The sequence below is a fragment of the Rhopilema esculentum genome, chromosome 11 (assembly GCF_057945365.1).
Source record: "Rhopilema esculentum isolate cy_ngs chromosome 11, ASM5794536v1, whole genome shotgun sequence".
Classification (NCBI taxonomy): domain Eukaryota; kingdom Metazoa; phylum Cnidaria; class Scyphozoa; order Rhizostomeae; family Rhizostomatidae; genus Rhopilema; species Rhopilema esculentum.
Genome location: NC_142825.1, coordinates 9,261,029 through 9,281,588, shown reverse-complemented (window position 1 = coordinate 9,281,588; position 20,560 = coordinate 9,261,029). Strand labels below are relative to the sequence as shown.

At 36.1% G+C, this 20,560-nt stretch overlaps 3 protein-coding genes across 3 annotated transcripts in view; 1 reads left to right on the top strand and 2 right to left on the bottom strand.

The window, feature by feature from the left end:
• Positions 1-6,580: 6,580 nt before the first annotated feature.
• On the bottom strand, positions 6,581-8,653 carry LOC148958981 (uncharacterized). The gene is made up of 2 exons (XM_089111576.1): positions 8,430-8,653; positions 6,581-7,707 (listed from the first exon to the last, which is right to left on the bottom strand). The coding sequence occupies exon 2, from the start codon at positions 7,702-7,704 to the stop codon at positions 6,610-6,612; it is 1,095 nt and encodes a 364-aa protein (XP_088967702.1). The 5' UTR covers positions 7,705-7,707; positions 8,430-8,653; the 3' UTR covers positions 6,581-6,609.
• A 2,351-nt stretch (positions 8,654-11,004) lies between these two features.
• LOC148958980 (protein max-like) lies at positions 11,005-13,773 on the top strand. Its single transcript, XM_089111577.1, has one exon. It carries the CDS (start codon positions 11,816-11,818, stop codon positions 12,167-12,169), a length of 354 nt encoding a protein of 117 aa, XP_088967703.1. The 5' UTR covers positions 11,005-11,815; the 3' UTR covers positions 12,170-13,773.
• The window catches only part of LOC135693314 (uncharacterized), a 61,770-nt gene continuing 54,143 nt past the window's right edge, over positions 12,934-20,560 (bottom strand). The window contains exons 63-70 of the mRNA XM_065211756.2: positions 19,558-19,575; positions 19,171-19,188; positions 18,479-18,496; positions 17,574-17,823; positions 16,604-16,716; positions 15,493-15,561; positions 14,534-14,725; positions 12,934-13,974 (exon numbers count right to left, since the gene is read on the bottom strand). Of these exons, the coding sequence (XP_065067828.2) occupies positions 13,780-13,974; positions 14,534-14,725; positions 15,493-15,561; positions 16,604-16,716; positions 17,574-17,823; positions 18,479-18,496; positions 19,171-19,188; positions 19,558-19,575 (873 nt within the window). The 3' untranslated portion in view covers positions 12,934-13,779. The remainder of the gene's footprint in view (positions 13,975-14,533; positions 14,726-15,492; positions 15,562-16,603; positions 16,717-17,573; positions 17,824-18,478; positions 18,497-19,170; positions 19,189-19,557; positions 19,576-20,560) is intronic.

The following is a 20,560-nucleotide window of genomic DNA, read 5'->3' as shown; positions in this document are numbered from 1 at the left end:
CTATAAAATGTTCTCATTTAAATAGGTTTTGAATGGGCATAGTCAGGAAATTAGGGGTGCTCGAATCATTAAAAATCGTAGCTTGTTTTAAATTATAGATATTTTTGAGACAGATGGAAAATTCAATGCTTGAGTCAATTAACAACAAAAGCGTATCCATAATTAAAATATACAAGTTTTAAAAAGTTAATGCCTAAATTTTCCAGTGCAAAGCAGTTCTGCAAACAAATTTATATTAAAAACAGGATTTCTTCACATCCGCAGGTTTCCAAATTTTTGGTCACCTTCCTCGACTTTTTTTTGCTTCTACAACCTTCTTCCGACCTGAATATATCTGTCGAAACTATTTACAAAATACTCGATTCAAAATACACTGAGGCTATAAAACACTAAAACTAAACTGCCTGTTTCTCTTCTCAAAACATCAAATAGGCAGAAGTCTATTTAATTTTCTAAGCCTAAGCTATGGAACGAATTGAGCACAGATGTCAAACATGCTTGGCATGGACATTCCTTTCTGGTTGTTTTAATAACTTGTAATTAGTTGTTTAGTAGCATTTTTAGATGCCCTCTGCTCTGTAAAGCAGTCTCGACAGAAATTACCGTAGTAAAATTATACAAAAATGAAGTGAAAATGATGCAGCTTTGCAACGCAAGAGCCTGGGGACAATTATCCAAAAGTTCATTAGAAAGAATACCACTTCACTAGAATTCAAAAACGGGAAACGAGTATGCAGGGAATTGAAGAAAATTACAATGGCGTAATAGAATGCTTTTTATCGCTGGTAGAATCTTCTGTTAGACCATACGAAGCGAGCGAATGCTTGCAGATTTTTTTGTCATCATACATCATTATACAATTTGTTATGCACGATTGCCCATTCAGTAGGCCCAGTTCTGGTTTACAACGAGCAATGCATCCTAAATACCAGAAAGAGTAAGTAGGATAGAAACATACAATAAATCTGACATTATATACCCTGCCTTGCTCTACCATACGATGTTAATTTTAATATATTGCAATATTGTAACATTTCCTCTATTAATTCCCTTTGTATGTCAAGTTTTATTTACAATATTTACAATCTTTTGCGTTCGGATGATCTGATTTTTGTGCATTTGCTTTCTGGGTAATCTTTAAAGGCCTCTTGAAAAATCTCAGAAAACGATGAACATCCACTGAGCAAGATAGCTATTGATATATCATACAAGCAAACTCTCCTATGGCTGCATTACATAGCACAGACGAAACGTTCATCTTTATGGATGTGCTAGTGGTCAGTGCATGTCTGTATCAGCGACAATAACCATTCAGAACGGAAAATGTCTATCTTATATATTTATTTGTCCTTAGAACTAAAAACACAGAGTTTTTAACTTTATTGTTCTTTTTCAAGATTTTTCTTCAAGAGTTGATGGATCCCTCTCCAATCTTACTCAGTTAATGTTGGTGTTCCACAAGGTGATATCATCTCTTCTATTTTTTTCATCCTCTTCACCAATAGCCTCTTTTCTTTTATCGCAATAAGGTAGGCAATCTTTTGGTGATAAAGCTCATCTGACTGGTACCGATTTACTTCTACTTTCCTTCAACATTTTGTTTTTCTTGTTTCATCCAATCTTACCTTTCACACTTCTTCTATTGTTGAATAAACAGCACAAAATCTTTGTTTGGGTTATTTTCATACACCCTTATTTTCATACTTCAATAACATGTAGCTATTTACAATTTTTAATCTGCTTGTTAACCATGGAACGCTTTAAATCTTCTTGCTTCTCATTTCTTTATAACATGTCACTTATAAAAAAAACACAATTCAACAACCTCACCTCCTTCTTTTTCTTTTTCCTTTGAGTTTTGCTCCACAGGCCTTTAAGTCTGTGTGCCTTTAAATCTAGCAACTTCAAGTAAGTATTTCAATCGGTTTGTAAGGCACCGTGGCGCATTGACAGAATTCCCATTATTTAATGGCTTTCAACTTTGCACCAGAAAGAATCTACATAAAAAGTTTTGGCTGCATGCACATAAATCTAAATGAAAGGTGCATGCATATAAAAAGTCTGATGAAAGATGGCATAAAATGAGGGCTGCCGGACGCAGGTTTGAAAAAGGGGGCGGGGGCAAACGAATAAAAAGAGTACAAACATCTTTTTCCGAATCATTAGTTAGTGCCAAAAATGATACAGCTTTCATGTTGATTTAGACATTAATAAAAATATTAAAATACATTGCACATAGTGAGAGCAATCTTCGCTGAAAGCAGACATGGCTATTTACTCCATTTAGGGACCACGCACCATTGACCATACTTAATTTTTTCAATTCTTCTTCCATGTACAAATCATATTTCTATTACAATAAGTTGTACCTATTTTTCCTATAATTTGAAATGTAAGTGGAGTTGGCCCAGGTTAAGCGGCAGCCACACATCCTTTCCCCATACATGTGACAGGCGCATTATACTCAACAAATGTTCAGATTTATTGCAACATACCAATGACTCCACATTGATCCTATCATACAAACTTACAAAATTAAATAAAACTTTAAAAAATGGAACTCAAATTTGATGTAAAGAACTGAAAGGACTTTTCGAATTTTTAGAGCAAATTCAAGTCCCCAACTCTTTCAAAGCAAAGTTTCAGTCTCTATGATTATCTAAAGCCCATTCGAAAAAAGATTATACCGTATTTCCTCTAAATAACGCCGCGGCGTTTAATGCAAAGTCCAACTTTTGGATGCGGCGTTCAATAGAGGGCGGCGTTAATCAGAGGGCGGTGTTTAATACAAAATAAAAAGTTGACAAATAAAAAAAAGCCAAGAAAAGTGCGATGAAAAAAGATAAAAACAGACTTAAAACCATGTTCTCTTTTCCCAAAAACACATGATAAAGCTTGTGTGAAGTTCACGTTGTGGAATGTCAAGGAATGTCAATCCTCTCTTCGTGAAAGCCTTCGTCTCTATTACAAAACAACTTTAATAGCTTTTGAATAGTGAGCTAATAACTTATTAGTTACTTCTTGTTTGGTGTTTTTTCTAATGAACTCCGCTATTCAAGTTGCGGCGTTCAATAGAGGTTGACGTTTATCAGAGGGCGGCGTTCATTAGAGGAAATATGGCAATTAACTTGTCTTCACATTTAAGCAATTTAGTACCCCTTGGTTTTGCGCCCTCCCATCCTTACGCCACTTGAATTATTCCGCCTTCATGAAATATTTTTTGAAAGCTATAAAACTCAACTTCGCACAATCGGCCAATGGTGCTTCTCATTACCAAAGCAAACTTAAAAACGTTATTAGGTTTATCTCATCAGTATTTTCTTTGTGTATCGAAAGAATCATGCAGTGGTTTGGGTGTCTAATGGTCATTAATGAACAAAGAAAGTTTTTAACTGACCTTTCACTATTGCCTTTTTTGCTAAAGACATAAGAACATTTTTCTCGCCAAACTGACAGTCTCCTATGCAGTTGATAATGTTCGTCGCATGAGCTGGCGCTTTTTGCATTATGACCAAGTATTAATGTAAGGAAACGTCAGTGAATGGTTTTCCAACTACGCCTAGATTTAGGTTATTTTACATTGCTTCTAAAAGCAGAATATCTGGCAGAGAAAAAAAGAACGCAATATTTTTCAAAAAGGGGCACTTTTACAATCAGGTGAGGGGACTGTGCTCTCGTGCCCCCGTGCCTCCGTGCTTCTTCAGCCCTGATGAATTTAGCTGATCTGTGATTTAATTGGTCTGGGAAAAGCTACTTTTATGTTGATTCGTTTAGACCAGACTCCTCTTACTTGAAAGCATGCTAACAGTACTGACACCCTGGCTTCGAGAAAACCGTCTTCTCGGATGATCAAAACCGGAGCAAGATATTCAAACTATAATGTAAACGCAAAAATGGATTAAGCCTAGTTCTTTTCTGCCACGAATGGGCGCTCCCAATGAGGCAGAAATAAGCTGCCACATTTGTGGACTGTGCAATGTTGATAAATATCCTGTCGAGATGTAGAGGTTTCAATATTATAAAGTACACTCTTTTTTATAAGAACAATTTTATAAGAACAGGAGCCTCAAAATTGGTCAAAAGTTAAAAACAAATTAAGAACAAGCTGAGGCCGAGATTCTGCAAAATGCAATTTTGAACAACGTTTTTTTCTCAAAATCGAGGATTTTTAGCGATTTGTGGGTTTTTTCGGTGAATATTCAAATTTGTCTCACTCACTTTGTTGGCAAATGAGGCCTGAACGCCACCCTAGAGTTGAAAAGCTAGCTATCGCACTGCGTACACCCTATCAATTTAAGAACAAATTGAGAACAATCCAGGCTCAGATTTTTGAAAAAATGTAGAACAGTCAGCCTGAACTTAAATTTTCTGGTTCTTATGAAAAAAGAGTGTAGGCCATATTCCTACTCCTCATCGACCATGCCTTCACCATGACACCCACTTACATCATTTACGGCATCACCTACCACAGGGCATTCCCTTCACTATTGTATAAATGTTAATTTGTATAAAGTCAGTCAGGTCAGTTCAGATCAGATCAGAATTATACAGCAACACACTGTCTCTCTCACTGGCTCCGTGTTCTCTGCACATTAAATAAGACTGGAACAAACATCAACGATGGAAAGTCAAAGGAATCATATAGGAACCAATCAACACCAAAAGTCGTTCCTATACAGACAGTCCACGCAGAGGCCTGGGTCTTACCACCAGATTCTGGTGGAAACTGTGAACAAGATATTTATCAATATTGCACAGTCCATTAATGAAGCAGCATTTGTGGACTGGGGCACAGGTTTTTTCGTTAAGGCTAATTAGTTTTAATAAAATTCACCACATAGACCTAAGTAGTTCTATTTTTATTGCAATTCCAGTAAAAAATGACCCAAAACAACATCATCATTAAATTGTGGATAAAAAATTGAGTATAAGGCTTAAGGTCTAAATTTATGAAATGCCTTTAAAATCAAAAGGCTGCGTTTTGTGTTTTGTTCCTGGCAAGCAAATATGGGGTCTAGTACCAATTTTCGTAAGCTTTATAATCAGCTTTTTTATATTCAATGGACTTTCAAAAGGGTTTCGATAGGAAACAAGTTGGCACAATACGTAGCGGATAAATCATTCACAGTAGGTGATTATCATAAAACGTTTTTAGCCAATTACAATGAACTTGACCGTAAAATCGAGTTGTGCAGAACGTCACGACTTTGATGAGACAATAGAAAAGACTTTCGTTCTATCGAAAAGATCTTAATCTCCACATCACCAATATAAAACAACAACTAGACCATGATCAACAGTGTGAACTGATGTCGACAAGCAAAAGTCTATGTTTCGATGGAAAACGATGCCATTTCAAGCTTGTTTACCAGTCTCTACTTCTGACTCAAATTTCATGTGGTAAATGTGGATGCTCTCATTGATTTTCACTGTAAAGATGTTCTCATTGTTCCTACATTGATGCCAAGGTTCAGTAAACCTAGCATTTTGATATATTTTCTATTTCGCATGCATTGAAGGGACATTTTAAAGTTGTCTATACGCAAAAAGATAATCATGGAAAGAATAAAAGAGAACAAGGATAAGCTCAAGGGCAGTAAGAGGCATAGAAAGCTAAGCATAGTGGAAATAATTGAAGGCCCTAGAAGGTACAAAAGAGAAATGCTCAGGGCATTGAGAAAAGATGCATTGAAAGGAAAAACTATTGAAAAAAAGAGGGAAAGTAGCCTTGATGTCAAAAACACAGAGAAGAAAATGGCTGAAGCTGACAAAGAAACAGGCCAAAATAAGAAAGAAGGGCAATTAAAGAACAAAGCTGAAAAGAAACTAGTTAGCAAAGGATGCGAGTTGGTTGAACAAACTGGCAGTACTGAAGAAAACAAGCTTTTATCATCAGCAGCCATGACGGATAAAAGTCATGCTGAAATGGTCAGTTTATATACGAAAAAGCAGATTCCTTATGCAGAGAACCCAGAGTTTCTCAAAGAAGAAGATACATGTGAAAAATCCAGTCAACAGGTTGACTATAGTATTGTACTTAAAGAAGAAGGGGAGGGAGACTTGCAGACCAGATCCCGAACTTTGAGAGAAAATCGCAGAAGACGTTGGTCACATTCTTTAAAACAACTCTTACAGGAAGATGATGAACGGAAAGCAAACTTAAAAGCTCGTTTTTTAAATCGTAAATTATCAAGCGCAGAGACAAGTAATATTCTTTACGGAAATGTAGATTTAAGGAATACACATTCGTTGGATGATCTCGAAATTGAGCTGGGAAAGCTGCAAGCGAACATTTTCAAGTTTAATGATGAGATTCTTGAAATTAAGGCAAGGCTAGAAGGGTTTATATTACATACCAATGAAATTGCAACACAGGAAAATGCGTGAACTGATCTAGACGCAAACAAAACAGTCTGTGTTTTATATCAAGGAATAATATATACAGAAGGTTCAACATTTTCCTTTAATTGCATCTTTGAGAACCCAATTAAACAGATTTGTATAATATCACAAGCATTAGTGCTTAAAATTGTGAGCTAATGTATATTTAGATTATACACTGTCATATCTACCTAAATAGCTCAGAGTATTTTTTCCATTGAAAGTTGCCTATAGGAAATCACTTCCATCAGAGCTGATTATTGAAGAGCTTCTAGGCCTAGCGAACGGTGTGCTAATCTTTGGACCCAGTTTACTTCCAGATTGAATGTGGGAGCGATGAAAGTATAAAGAGTCATTAAGTGTTGAAAAAAACTCATCATCCTCATCGACTGAGCTCGATTTTCTAAATCGTACCCTTCTTATTTCAGCTTTATTGCTAGGTTTGGCATATTTGGATAATGAGAAATCACGTAGCATTGTTTCATAGCTTGGCTTAGAGTCCAACTCTCGTTTGCTATTGTCCAACTTGATTCCTGTTCCAGCTTGATTGTCTGTTCTAGTGGAGCCTGTGTGCAACATTGATTCGGACTCTTCGGACCATTTATTACATGTTTTACTGGCATCAGCACCACTCAATGCAAATGCTTTTTCCTTCTGCTGCATTCCCATTATTTTTCCAACGCAATCAGCTGTAACTTCGCCTACGATCTCTTTGAAAATCGAAAACGACAAATCGTCCATTGACAGTCCTTCCTGCTTTCCTTTGCTAGCTTTTTTGCCGTCTGCTTCCACATTCCCATTTAGTTTATCCTCCATAGCCTCCTTGAATGTCAAAAACTTTGGCTTTTTCAAGCTTTTGGCACGAGTGTATTTATCATGAATTTTATGGCTATCTCGAAAGATGTGTTCTTCAGATTTTTCTGCACAAGGATGAAGTTCGCTCTTCCCAGAATCCATTTCCTTAGAGTTATTTTCTTTATGATGCTTTTCAACATAATTTCTTTCCCCAGAATTTCTCTCTTCAATATTATCTCCCTCAGAATTGTTTTCTCTGGAATTCTCCTTTCCAGAGCTCTTTCCCTCGGAATTCCTTTTCCCAGACGTTTTTTCCAATGAGATAACCTTACTTGCCAAATTGTCAACATCCATTTGCAAGTGCGCCATCTCAGATGTCAAGTCGTATACTTTCCATGCCACATCCAGTAATTTTCTGTGATTCTGTGAGACCTCTTGCTTCTCTTTATTCCTCCCAGCCACTGTAGGTAACTTTTCTCCAACAATCTGCTCTTTTGCAAGCGTAATAGTTTCTAAAAACATTTCCATGGCCTGGAATATAACAAGAATGGTTAACATTTTCCATACAATTTAAAGTCAGATGTGGTCATCACTAATAGGACACATTATTATGTCAAAAAATTAAGTTCAATGAACCTGCAACAAAGGATTGGATCTGACTATTTTCCTACTGTAATGTTTGAAGCTCCTAAAATAAATGTTTTTCAACTGATATTTTAGAAAATTCAGCAAGTTGCTGAGACAAAAACGTGCTCAAAATCGACGAAATTTTTCAGTAAATAAGAATCAGCAGAAATTTCGAGTCCTCAACTTACTTCGTTATTTGCACCGCTGTTTAAATTTTTGCATTGTGCATCGAACATGAAAGTCGATAAAAATTTACTATTTATTGAATTACAACTGAAGAATATACTTCAGCGATTCCACTTTAGTCCTTTAGCGAATCAAACAAAACTTAGTCAGGCCTCAATTGGAGTAGCCCCCTTCCCCCCTTGGGGGTACTGTGCACACATATTTCGAAGTGGTGTTGATCCTGCAGACAAATGCATTTCAACTTGCAATGAGCTTTGATGGCAAATAGTTAAATCACTGATATTTGATTTTTACAGTAAAGCAAAGATCGCTGCTAAAAGATGTTTTATATCTCAAGACAAGGTAATTCACTGGCTGACGGCTTGGTTTGACAGGTTTTCGTACAATAAGCCGACTACAAATAGATGCTATGCACGTATATAATTGCCAGCGATACATACCTTGTTACGAAAGTTTCCACAATCTTCAGTGCAAAGTTGTCATTGAAATATCACATAAAACGTTCATAAAAATCGTAAGGAAGCAATGACTTGCATGTTATTATAAAAACTAGAAGCACCCGACATCAAACAATGTTAGGACAACCAATGCTTTGCTTCTATTCATAAATACGCTGCAGATCAATCCGAACACCATGTTCACTACCTGCTATAATAGCATTCAAGAGGAATGATGTATCCCGCGGGCGTCCCGAGGGCGTTCCGAGGGCCAAGCTCGCCAACGCTTCTGAGAGGAGGAAGCAGAGATACCATGTTACTCCTAGCCTGCGTGCAGACTCTGTTGACAAAATTGAAAATAGGAGAAAAAGTAGAGTCTGCGAAGCCGAGTCGATTTTCTTGTTCACAGGTTCCTCAAAATCAAGGAACCGAATTTGATTGGTTGGGGAAATTTCAATTGTTTTTTTTCAGTTTTCAAAGTGGCGCCTCCAAAAGTAACTATAAAATGAATGGTATCAGGATAATAGAGTAGGTCTGTTTGTTCTTTTGAACAACTAAAATTACAGAAAAACATTGCACGCTAATTGAGTTGTTGTTCTAGTGCTCAGAATAAAATGTTGATGTCAGCGAACAAGAAAAGCGGCTCTGTTGCGCAGACTCTACTTTCTCTCCTCTTTTAAATTTCAGAGTCTGCAAGCAGGCTATGTTACTCCAGGATATTAAAAAGATGCTTTATTTTTAGATATAGACTGCTAGTATACGAAAAATTCTAGGTGCTTGGCAAATGGTTGTTCTAGAGGCAGGATATTTAAGAACAAAGAACTTTAGAATGTTCATTCAGCAAGTTTGCCCGAATTGGCTAATTGAGAACAGTATGACTCCCCCGCCCCCCCCCCCTACACGAGGGGCTTCAAAGTAAACTTGTCAATGAAGAAAAAATGATAGAAAATGATTAGATTACATTAAATGAAAAAAAAAATTTGACAAACAAAAAAAGACAAACTATGGACTATACTGTTAGTTTAAAAATGCAACGTGAAAAATACGAAATTGAATGTAAATGGTATAGTATATTTATCAAGAAAGGAATAATGATATAAAAGAAATGATTTTCAGGTTAATTTAGCTTAAGATAATGTTGGCCTTTGCACCAAATCAAATCCATAGTCTATCAAAAATGCTTTGGTAAAGCCGGCATTTTTCTTTTTCGTTCTGTTAGTATTAGTGCCTTCCTAGAATTTGCTCTTATTTGAAGCTTTCACAATTGTTTGTCTTTTCATGAAAAAAGTAGCGTTTTAAATTCCAGAAAAAAGCTAGAATTATACGGTGCATTTTTATTCTAGAAAGCAGATCAAAAAGACTTCAGCCTAGATGAAATTTTTAAATGGACATGAACATCTAATGTGTTTGTAAAGCCATTCACTCAATCGTTTGTATGACGCAGAGCATAGAAAAGAAGTCCCGAAGAGAGCCAGTAACCTTTTTCTATTTAATTATAAGTATAATTGAATCCTAGGAAAATAAGTAAGCGCCATAGGAAAGCAAGTCAGTGTAAAAGGAAATCAGGTCAGCATAAAAGGAAAGTAGGTCAGCATAAAAGGAAAGTAGGTCAGCATAAAAGGAAAGCAAGTCAGTATCCTAAAAAAGGAAGTCAGCGTTTTAGCAAGTAACTTTGTATCCTAGGAAATTAAGTCAGTGTCATAAGAAGATAGGTCAGCCTACAAAAAATGTAAATCTGTATCGTATAAAATTAAGTCAGTATCGTAGGAAATATTTCTCTTTCCAAGGAAAGTTACTCAGTGTCAAAGGAAGGCAAATCAGTATACCAGAAAAGTTATTCAGTATCCTAGGAATAAAGTATCCTAGAAAAGTCAGTAATTTTACTAGAAAGGCAAGTCACTATAATACAAAAGTAAGTGAGCACCCTCAGAATTAGCACTGTATCTTCGAAAAGAAAGTTTTGTTATTAGAAGGTACGTCTGAGCAATAGGAAGTAAGTCAGCATCCTAGGAATTATCACTGTATCCTTGGGCTGTAATTTGTGTCATAGGAAGGCAAGTCTGTATCGTAGGAAAGTAAGTTAGTATATTTCTAACTTACAAAAAACAAAGTGAGCACTCTGAAGCCGTGTATGTCATACTCAGAAAAGGGAAGGGGGGGGGTTATCTTCCATTTTAAAGCTGCCCCTTTTCTATTGCTCAAGTCTAAAAAATAGCTTATTGTTTGTTTCCTCGTGAGAAAGGAATGTCTCGCTAGTCAAGTTTTTGTTTTTAAATAAGGGTTGAAATGACAAAATTGCTTTTCTACTAAGAAGCAGAAAACTTACTAGAAAAATTTGCGCGCTTCACCTTCTAATGTTCGTGCTATGATGTTAGTAAAGCACAAGAGGGCCGACTGGACATGCGGTAACCGGGTCAGGTTCCATTTCAGGCTGCCATGTATGGAGAATTGCATAAACCAGTCAAGAGAGGGTTTACCTTCCTGCCAAAATAAAGAGACTTCTGGTTAGCATGTAGCTACACTCCCAATTCATTCTACATTTCTGAGTTTGGATTTTGATTTGCAGAAAAAAAAGTCTTGGGTATATTGTATAGAGTTATTATGGGAAGTTGGGTAAGGTTCAGAGCATCTTAGTCATGTGCACTCGGTTCTCGGTAGTAAAGAAGCTACATACAGGATAACATCGTATTCAAAGAATATTCCGAAAATTAGGGCACCCGCTATCACAGATTGGCTTTTTGTTATTGCCAGTTCGACAGAGGAAGGAATGGGAGTTATCTTGCTGAAAAGAATATATTAGAAACAGCATAAACATTTAAAGAGCTAATCTCTAGGTTAAACGTTTACCTTCTCAATTGCAGTGTGTCCCTCGCTACGTGTCGTGGATCGCAGAGTATGGGCCTACCACATACGACATAGTATGTTCACCAGAGCGCTCATAATTTGTAAAAAACCCTCCGTTATTACAAGACCTTGAATAGCTGTAAAGAGGGGACCCATGAGTACGACACCAGCGAGTAAAACGAAATTTCCAAAATGTGGCTTGCAGGAACAAAAGAATTCTATGCAGATGTGAAAGAAACGAGAGTGTGATCACACCTCAGGCAATCATATCACAATGCAGAACGCTGCTCTATACTACTGCAATCATTCGCAACATTTTAACTTCGAAATTCAGCAAATAGAATGCAAAGACAGTTATTTTAGAAAACCAGGGTACAAGTGTATGCTAGAAACTATGCAAAGATATTCAGATCATACAATGCTGTCTAGCACTGCTTAACTCTCCTGCGACTGCCACGTGTAGAAAGTTCGACTGGTACAAAAACGTGCCTGGGTTGCAAGAGAGCTAGTGTGGCCTGTTGAGTTGGTTAGAAGTTGCCCGAAAGATGGACGGTATTACTGACAGTATACAATGCAAAGCAAGATACCAGGATAGCAGCTCTCGAGACTACCACAATGCCCTTGAAAGAAGAAGACGAAAGCTAATCTCAGGGAAATTTGAACTTCTGCGGCAGTCGATCCCGCGATACGTCTACGGAGAACGCGCGGATAAGGTTCCACGATGCCTGGTCTTGAAATCAGCATGCCATTACATTGACAACCTGGAGAAGACCAATTCGCGACACAAGAGTGAAATTGAAAAACTGAGACAGGAGAATGAAATTCTGGAAAATGAAATCGCTCGTCTAGAATACGTATCTGCATTTGGAGAGGAACAAGAAGATACGAAGGTGCCATAGCGCGTGACAGTAAAAGCTAGAAGAACTTTAATCATGACATTGACCTTGTTCACTTCAAAATTTTTCAATTCTTTCGAAATATTGAAATTAAGCAGAATTCCAATTGAAGTTGATTTGTTTTTGTATTTGGCACTTAGACTATTAAGTTTTCGCTCGTTTGCTATAGAAGACGCGCGAGAAACATTATCAGACGAAAAATGTTTGAAAGGTAGAACGACTTCCATTATTCGTGTACTAGACTACTCGGGTTACAATTTGCAATACTAAATTTGCAATGAAATTTGTTTCACAACAGCTAAATGTGAGCCAAAAATAAGGTTTGTTCCATATTATCGTAAATACAAAAAATTAGCTCATGTAAAATGCCATTTTGCTGATCAATATCGAAGCAACTGCAATGTGATTGCTACATTAATCATAGACATGCCCCTCTGGCTGCATTTGTATACCTCCCTCTAAACACATTCTATGCTACATATATTCCGATACAGTTGTACCAAGTGCTACCCTTTTTTCACCTGTCTGAAGATTTCCCCATTGCAGTTTTAGTAATACATTGTTTGAGTAATACGTTGCATAAAATAGAATACATAGTTTTATTAAATAAGCGTCCTTACTTGAACGATTTGCTAAAATTACAGAGTTGACAAGCTCAAAATCTAATTCAAATAATCTAAATGGAAGTTATAGATATTTTCGTCCCACTATGCTTACGCTTTAACAAAAGTATAAAAAAATTATTTCATAAAAAAATAAAAAAACTATTCCTGATCCATTCTAAATGAAATTTAAAAATATTTAAAGCAATGAAGTATTAGTTATATAACAAGTTAAAAGTGTTTGCATCGAATAACCCTGGAAAGGTAAAAAAGGAACCGTGTCAAGTCTTTTAAAATTACCAGCGAAAACATGCCTCAGACTTGGTACAGAAAGTAGCAAGGTGAAGGGCATACTGGTATACCAGAAATGTAACCATCTCTATTAATAAAAAACCATTTGTGTCACAATAATTCTTTTATTGTCAAACCTTGAGATTTGGAAGCATAACTGAGGAGGATTTTCAAATTTTCAGAGTGTAATGCAGCTGCTGTATTCAAACATTATTATGTAGTCTCATGATTGGTATATACGTGAAAGGCCTACTTTGGGTTGTTTAGTGATTTGCATTACCACCTTTTCAGAGGTTTGACACAATCTTTCAGGTAAAATTACTGTTTAATGACAAAAGTTTCTTGTTTTGATAATTCAGTTCTTAATACTACTTTTTGGAATTTCGTTTGAAACACTCTTAATTGGCAAATGGAGACGGAAAGTTTAGTGGGATGAATACATCGTTTTGCATAAAAAATTTGAAGAAATACCAAATCGATTTCTGAATACTAGCGAATTCTCTGCTTGCTTTAAAAACGTAGATAGCATAAACAAAAACTGCAGACCCTTATTCAAACTACGTGCAAAATCCTCTAATGATTTAAGCGATATGCGAATCCCCTCTAATGACCACAATCTAGGTTTTTCAAACGCGAAATGTTTCATTTGCTCCATTTCATAGGATGCTTCGGATCCTTCAGTAGGTCTTGGTCATAGGCCCTGTGCCTGAAAAACCAGCATTACGAAAAACAGATTGCTCCAGTTCGAAAACCAGAAATTTCAGTTTTGTGAGCATTGGTACTGGGGAACTTTGCAGTCGCAACGACATCAGAGCTTGAATGAGTTAGGTCAGGACTGAAGTCCACAATCGGAAGGTTGTCGGGCTCGTTAGAAGAAAACTCCATTATAGACTCGCATTTGCCTGATTTTGTATTCTAAAAGAGATCAAAACGATGAAAAGAATCGGTCATGTTAAGCCTACAAGTAACAATAATCAAATAGTACCAACATTGTTGAAAATATGAACAATGGGTCATAGCTGTTGGATAAAATTGCTGAACAACATGGTTTTCAAAGGTCATGAGGTACCATTATCATATATCATATATCACATATCATATATCATATATCATATATCATATATCATATCATATCATATCATATCATGTCATATTAAATTATATTATATTATATTATATTATATTATATTATATTATATTATATTATATTATATTATATTATATTATATTATATTATATTATATTATATTATATTATATTATATTATATTATATTATATTATATTATATTATATTATATTATATTATATTATATTATATTATATTTTATTATATTATACTATATTATATTCTTTGACTCTGACAGGTGTTCTATGAAAACAAAAAGCATCAAAGAAAGAGAAAGCTTTGTAAGAAGATAGAGGCGCAAAACCTCTGAGAAGATGCTTCAGGTTATCCTTAAAAACTGATATTACCTTGCATTTAATGGAAAGAATTTGAACTTTTCTTTTTGGATACTCATTTCCATTATTCGCCCATTCCAAGAACCGAAACTTCGGCGGCTCCTGAACAGGCTTTTGCGAAATCAATGTGAAGTTCTGCCTCACGCGATCTGATAACAGTCTCAGAAAGGTAAGCTGAACTCGGCCTACTGAGCTGTACGAAATCTTAAACGCAAAGAGAAATACATTAAGTCAAGTGAAATAATACAAGCAAGGAGATACTCGTCATAGCGAGTGTTAAAGGCAATAAGAAGTCTAGATGAGTTAGCAAACTTTCTTCAATATGATCTGCTATAATGCAGAAGCGCTTCAAAGTGCTTAAAAGCCTTCTTTCTAATCAAGAGACACTTAGCTTGACCTTTATTAGCGATGTGAGAACCATGCTTCATAAACATACTACACGAGGTGAATGATATCAAATTTTGAGAATATCATGCGCAACATTTTACAAATATAGGAGTTTTAACCGAAAACTGCATTGATTACTGTTTTCAGGCTACCTGCCAATAGAGTACCGAAGTGTGACGTCATAAAAAATTTAGGGGTATTTCACGATGCTCTTCCAGGTTCTGGAATCAAAATTTTAAAATTCTAAAAATAGATTTTAATGACGTCATCACTTCGGTACTCTATTAGCTTTATCGCTACAATGTTCAAAGGCATTGATAGAAAATCCTGATCTAGCGATTAGGACTTCAATTGGTGTAGTGAGGGGCATTGAATAGATTTTGGTTGCCAATCATTGATAATATACCTTAATGATAAAGATAAGTCTGTATATTCCTTCCTAACCCGCCAATGGGGTAGCAACTGTAATGTAATCACCTGGCGATAGTCATATTTGAGTACAAGGGTCTCATCAACCGGTGGTTAGTGCCTCTAAAAGCTTTGTAACAAAATTTGCGATACGGATTTATTTTAAAAGTATCTACCTTTGATCCATTTCTTGTTTGACTGAGCCACCTTGGAGAGCTAGCTTGTGGCCATTCAATTTTGGAAATCTGAAATAAACGAATCTTTTCAATAAGGAAAGCGTTGATATGTTTTCCAGCTGGCAAATACCCACACAGGCATATGTGAAATTTCACTACTGTTATAATCAGTTTCGCCATGCCATTGTCACGAGATACTGACCTCTCAAGACTCCACTGATTGACTTTCAAATTCCAGATATATCAGCAAAGCGCTGAGGATAGGGGGTAGGTGGGAGGGGTGTAAAAGAACTGGACGCTAATCTATAAAACATTACGATGTTACTTCATGTTGCTTTTGTTTAGTGTGTTTTGTTGTAATTATCTTATGATCATGAGTCAGTTTCGAGTTTTTGCTTTTTGTCGAATACGACTACTCATAAGTTACAGCTAACCCTAACCTGTAACAGTAGGAGGGGGAGAGGGTGATAAAAATCTCAACACCAACTATCCAAGGTTGTTTGTTTGGAGCGTTACGACATCTGAGAACAATTTCGTTTCCACAAGTTTCCACATATGTTCAGCAAATCCAAAAGTAACTTAGACCAAATTAATCAGAGCATGCGCGCATGAAAGGAATTGGGAACTGCTCACGTAAAACTGTGTACAGGAAAACTCGGACCATTGCCGAAGACATTAAGTGCGAAAAGGGATGTTCGAATATTCCAGATAACCTATATCAATGATTTCGAACCAATAGATCGATTCGTAGTCTTTGACGGGGACTAAGACATAACTTCAACCTCCAACTTCAATCTCCATTTTGAGCCACTGGGCGCTGCGCTGGGATTTCGCCGCTTTACAGAAAGGCAGAAACTGTTCACGTGACATTCTCCCTGCGCAATTTGATTGGTCAACCGTTGGTGGTAGATTGATTGTAAGCAACTTTTATTTATCTACTGCAAGACTTGTAGGAAAATCCATTCATCCAATGTATTGGAATTGATACTTGTTATACTCAAGGTCTGATATACCTTAACAGATTGGGGTTTGTGGTAGAAAGGCCAAGAAAGAGACTGTGGAGAAATCGTGTTTGTTTCACACATTGAGTAAAACAGAAGATTTATTCTACCTCGCTGTGAGTTTCGTCTGCCTTGACGCAGGTTTCCCCTCCACCAGTAAAATTACAGAAAGCGAGGATGGCATCACGTGGGCTTCCTTGGTTAGGGTCGATCCAGTAATACCCTAAAACAAATTTAAAATTGTTAAGCGAATAAATGTAACCTTCAACAATTTATCGTTAAAACTCATTTAAACGTTTCTGTAACACACGTTGGTCAAAATGCTAGGGCAATACTTTTACAAAGACAAAAAGCTCATTTTTACAAATCAGGTATGCCAGAGTGAAATATAAGTTGGCCTTATTGCATTTAAATATCATATTGCCAGATTGGAGCCTTTATTTATGTCTTTTCATCAAAGCTTCTAAGAATCTAAAGAACGGTCTGACTAGAGCCTGCCTTACTTCTGACAATAACCTTACAAAGGCTCCAAAAGTACACTTAGAGATTTTTTATCGACTGTTTTCTCTAGAGAATGAGCGGGATATACAGTGGCTCTTTTAAAAAATTCCTAGTTTTCAAACGTGGAGGAGCTCCAAAGAATCAAGATATTGTTTCAGGAATGAAATACGTAAATTATTCATAAACAACAAAGGTAGCATCAACCTAAAGCACATCAATCGCCCAGCATGTTGCTGTTCACCTGATCTTTAAAAGTTCTGTTACAGTTTAGGATCAAAATACGGGAAATTCAAATTTTCCGACAAAAATCTAATAAGCATATATTTATTTTTCATGCATTTAAACATAACATAACGACCTCTAAACTGAAATAAAATATTTTTATGTTATAATCAGCTTTAAAATCTTTGCTCTCAAAATGTAATACTAAGATAAAGAATAAAAAGCCAGGTTATAATTCCGACAAAATCAGAAGTTTTCCGACAAGATAGCAGTTTAGCTTTAAAGCGAGTTTTTAGGCCCCCTCTGACCGCTCTCTATCCACGCCACTAATATATATGTCAATATCTAAGCACCAACCATCCTCAACTTTCTTTCCACAATGAAACAAATCCAAACAGCTTCTTGCTGGGTTTTCCTTATTTCCCAAAGGACTCTTCAACTCGCGGACATGTCTGGCAAGTATTTTCACCTTCTCCTTCAATGTGCTGATATCATCATCTTCTTTCAAAATCGACCTTCGTCGTCTGCCATTGCTAGACTTGTAATAAGCCGAGCCGTGTGCAAATCCGTCTCCTCCCGGAAAGCGATACGCAGATGACATTCCATGCTGCAAGTAAAAACAAAGGCCTTGCTACTTTTGTGAAACAGAGCCAAAAAATAATCAAAATCAAAGCGTCGTAAGCATTACTAAGTTATTGTGTGTTGTCAACGATAATAATGATAAATTATTGTTTAGGGTGATGGGCGCGATAATGATTGATGATCCTTGATCACGATGATCGATGATTGTTGATAACAACGATTTGTAGTTGTTCCTCCAGGAGAGTAGATTTAAACCAGAAGCCATATTTTGTCTTACATTTTGCGGGTAATTGGCGAAAAGCGTAAATGCAGCTACGGTTTCCCGAGGATGGCTGAATCAGTTTTTATATATTTTGCTACTGTCAAATGCAATGAAATCTTATTGCATTTGTTTTATCAATCCTAATTTTGGTTAATTGTATGTCGTATGAATTGGGTTTTTTAGATGTCTGAAACACTGCTGTAGCGAATTGCTGCAAAGGCATTCCCACATCGTAGCAAGTTAAAACGCCAGGCCCATACGTATATACTCCACATACGGTACGCGAATGTAAACACATTTGAAAATGAATACTAATACAATGTTCGATGATCTTAAGCTACTACACGATAAACACGATGCTAAACTGTAAAATGTTGGAAGGAAAAATCGCTACTCAAAGATCTGCAAATCAACTTACCCATGGACCTGGGGGTCCCTGAAAAATGAAAAAAACATAAAATCAAAATCATTAGAAAGTGCATCTGAAGCTCACCATTTTTAACAAATGATAACAGGAAATGCTAACTGTTTTGTACAATTAGCTCAAACAATTAAGCCTACCGTTGAGTCTGTGATTAAGGTATACGGGTATTGCACGCAAAATACCACGTAATGTAATGTAATTTGCTACGTCGGTATTTTAGATTTCTTTACAAATTTCGGCGCTAGGTCATTTTAACAAACAGATTGCCAGTGCAAAAAAGTTGCTATTTGTTAGGACAATTTGTTTTCTGATTGCTTGAAATTGTATTGCGCATAGGCTTCAACTTTTCCTGAAGCGAAAAGTTTCGCTGCGAAAGGACTAAACTGCGGATGCTTACAAATATGAAGCTGCAAAATCGCTTGCCAGTTTGGATCTTGTTCACCAGAGATGAAGTATCTTTTAGAAATTCAAAACAAATTTAGACGTTGTCTAGGTATGTGTTTTTTAGGAAATCAGTACCACGTGCATTGATGTTGAAATCGCATCACATTTTCCCATACGGGGCATTGAATCGACATCATAAAAGAAATAATTTGAGGATTTTCATGCCTTCAAATCTGGCGCAGCTTTAGAAATGGTAGACTGAAGAGGTTAAAGAGGGTAGATAATGCAGAATAAATACTCACAGGTGGACCAGGTGGGCCCTGGAACAATGAAAATAAAATTTTATTGAGCGTTGTGTCAACGATACATAAGAACGTGAATAAAGCAAGCAACAAATAAGTTGGATATTCAAATAAGAAAGGTGTTGGACAAAAATTTGATCAAGATTTACGAATTCGCAAGAACTCGTTTTCTAGATAGCATTAAGCAAAGATTTGAATATACAAATCGAGTTAGTGAAAATAAAATAATTGAAACAATAATAATAATGCTATGACGATTCCTCTCACAGTCAATGAGTAGAATAGGACTGGAAATGCTTAACATGAAATTTGGCAGAGAAAGTATGTTAAATAGGATACTGTTATTACTACATTCGGATCCATTTCATCAAAGAAAGTTTAACTAACCGGTCTTCCACGATTGCCCTGACGAGAAAGAATAAATTTCGATGAGTGGAGCTTATAAAAAGGCTCAGTGGCTAATTTTAGGTAACAAAAACGAGAAAAAACAAAGATCATTAGCATATTTAAGCTTACAATCTACTCTATGGATTGCTCACGAATTCATGGATGCTCATGAATAAATGGAAGAACTGTACTTTTTTTTAAATTGTTAATTTTTTCATATTTGCTCCATATATGTTGCTGTTAGTTATAATTAGGATAATAACTTTCTTAGTTGTAACTGGAACTAGCACTGAATGTATATCGCGGATAAATTAAAAAATGAATGAATAAGTTTGAGGTATTCGAAACAATACAGCCTATGACACCAAAGTGAACATCTAAAGCATTTTTTTCGAAATTATTCGAAATGCGCAGTTTTCGATCAGAATTTTGCGCGTCAAACGTAGAAAACATCCGATGCTAGGTTTTTCTCATTGTGAGAACACGTCTGGCAGTTTTTTATGATAATCTAACATTTCCAAGATTTTCGAGACAGTGCATGCTTCTGGAGGAGGCATTTTATATTTTGAAATATTCTTCTATAAAGTAGTTCCCAATAGAAAACGAATAGCTGACATCCAGCAAAAAATACAAAATAGTTGAACTCGCTTTTTTATGAGAATACCCTGAATTTTGCGTTTTGTGCATGAATAAGTACATTCTTAAAGCATTTTCTATCATTTTCAAACCTCTTATGGTTTTAGGGGAACATCGCCCGCCCACGAACAGAAACCATTTTCAAATCTTTTGCTGAGCAATTTCCTTATAATAATCTTGAAAATGGGATTATTCTGAGTTTTTATTAACATTATTCTTATAAAAGCGAAAGTTTAGAGTCTTCAAAATTCCCTGATTTACATTAATGTGATTAGCTGGTTGTCCAAGAAGCTGGAATACTAAAGTATCGAATGCAGACTCTGGCCACTTTTAAAAAAGAGGATATTTACTTCCATTGTCATTTTGA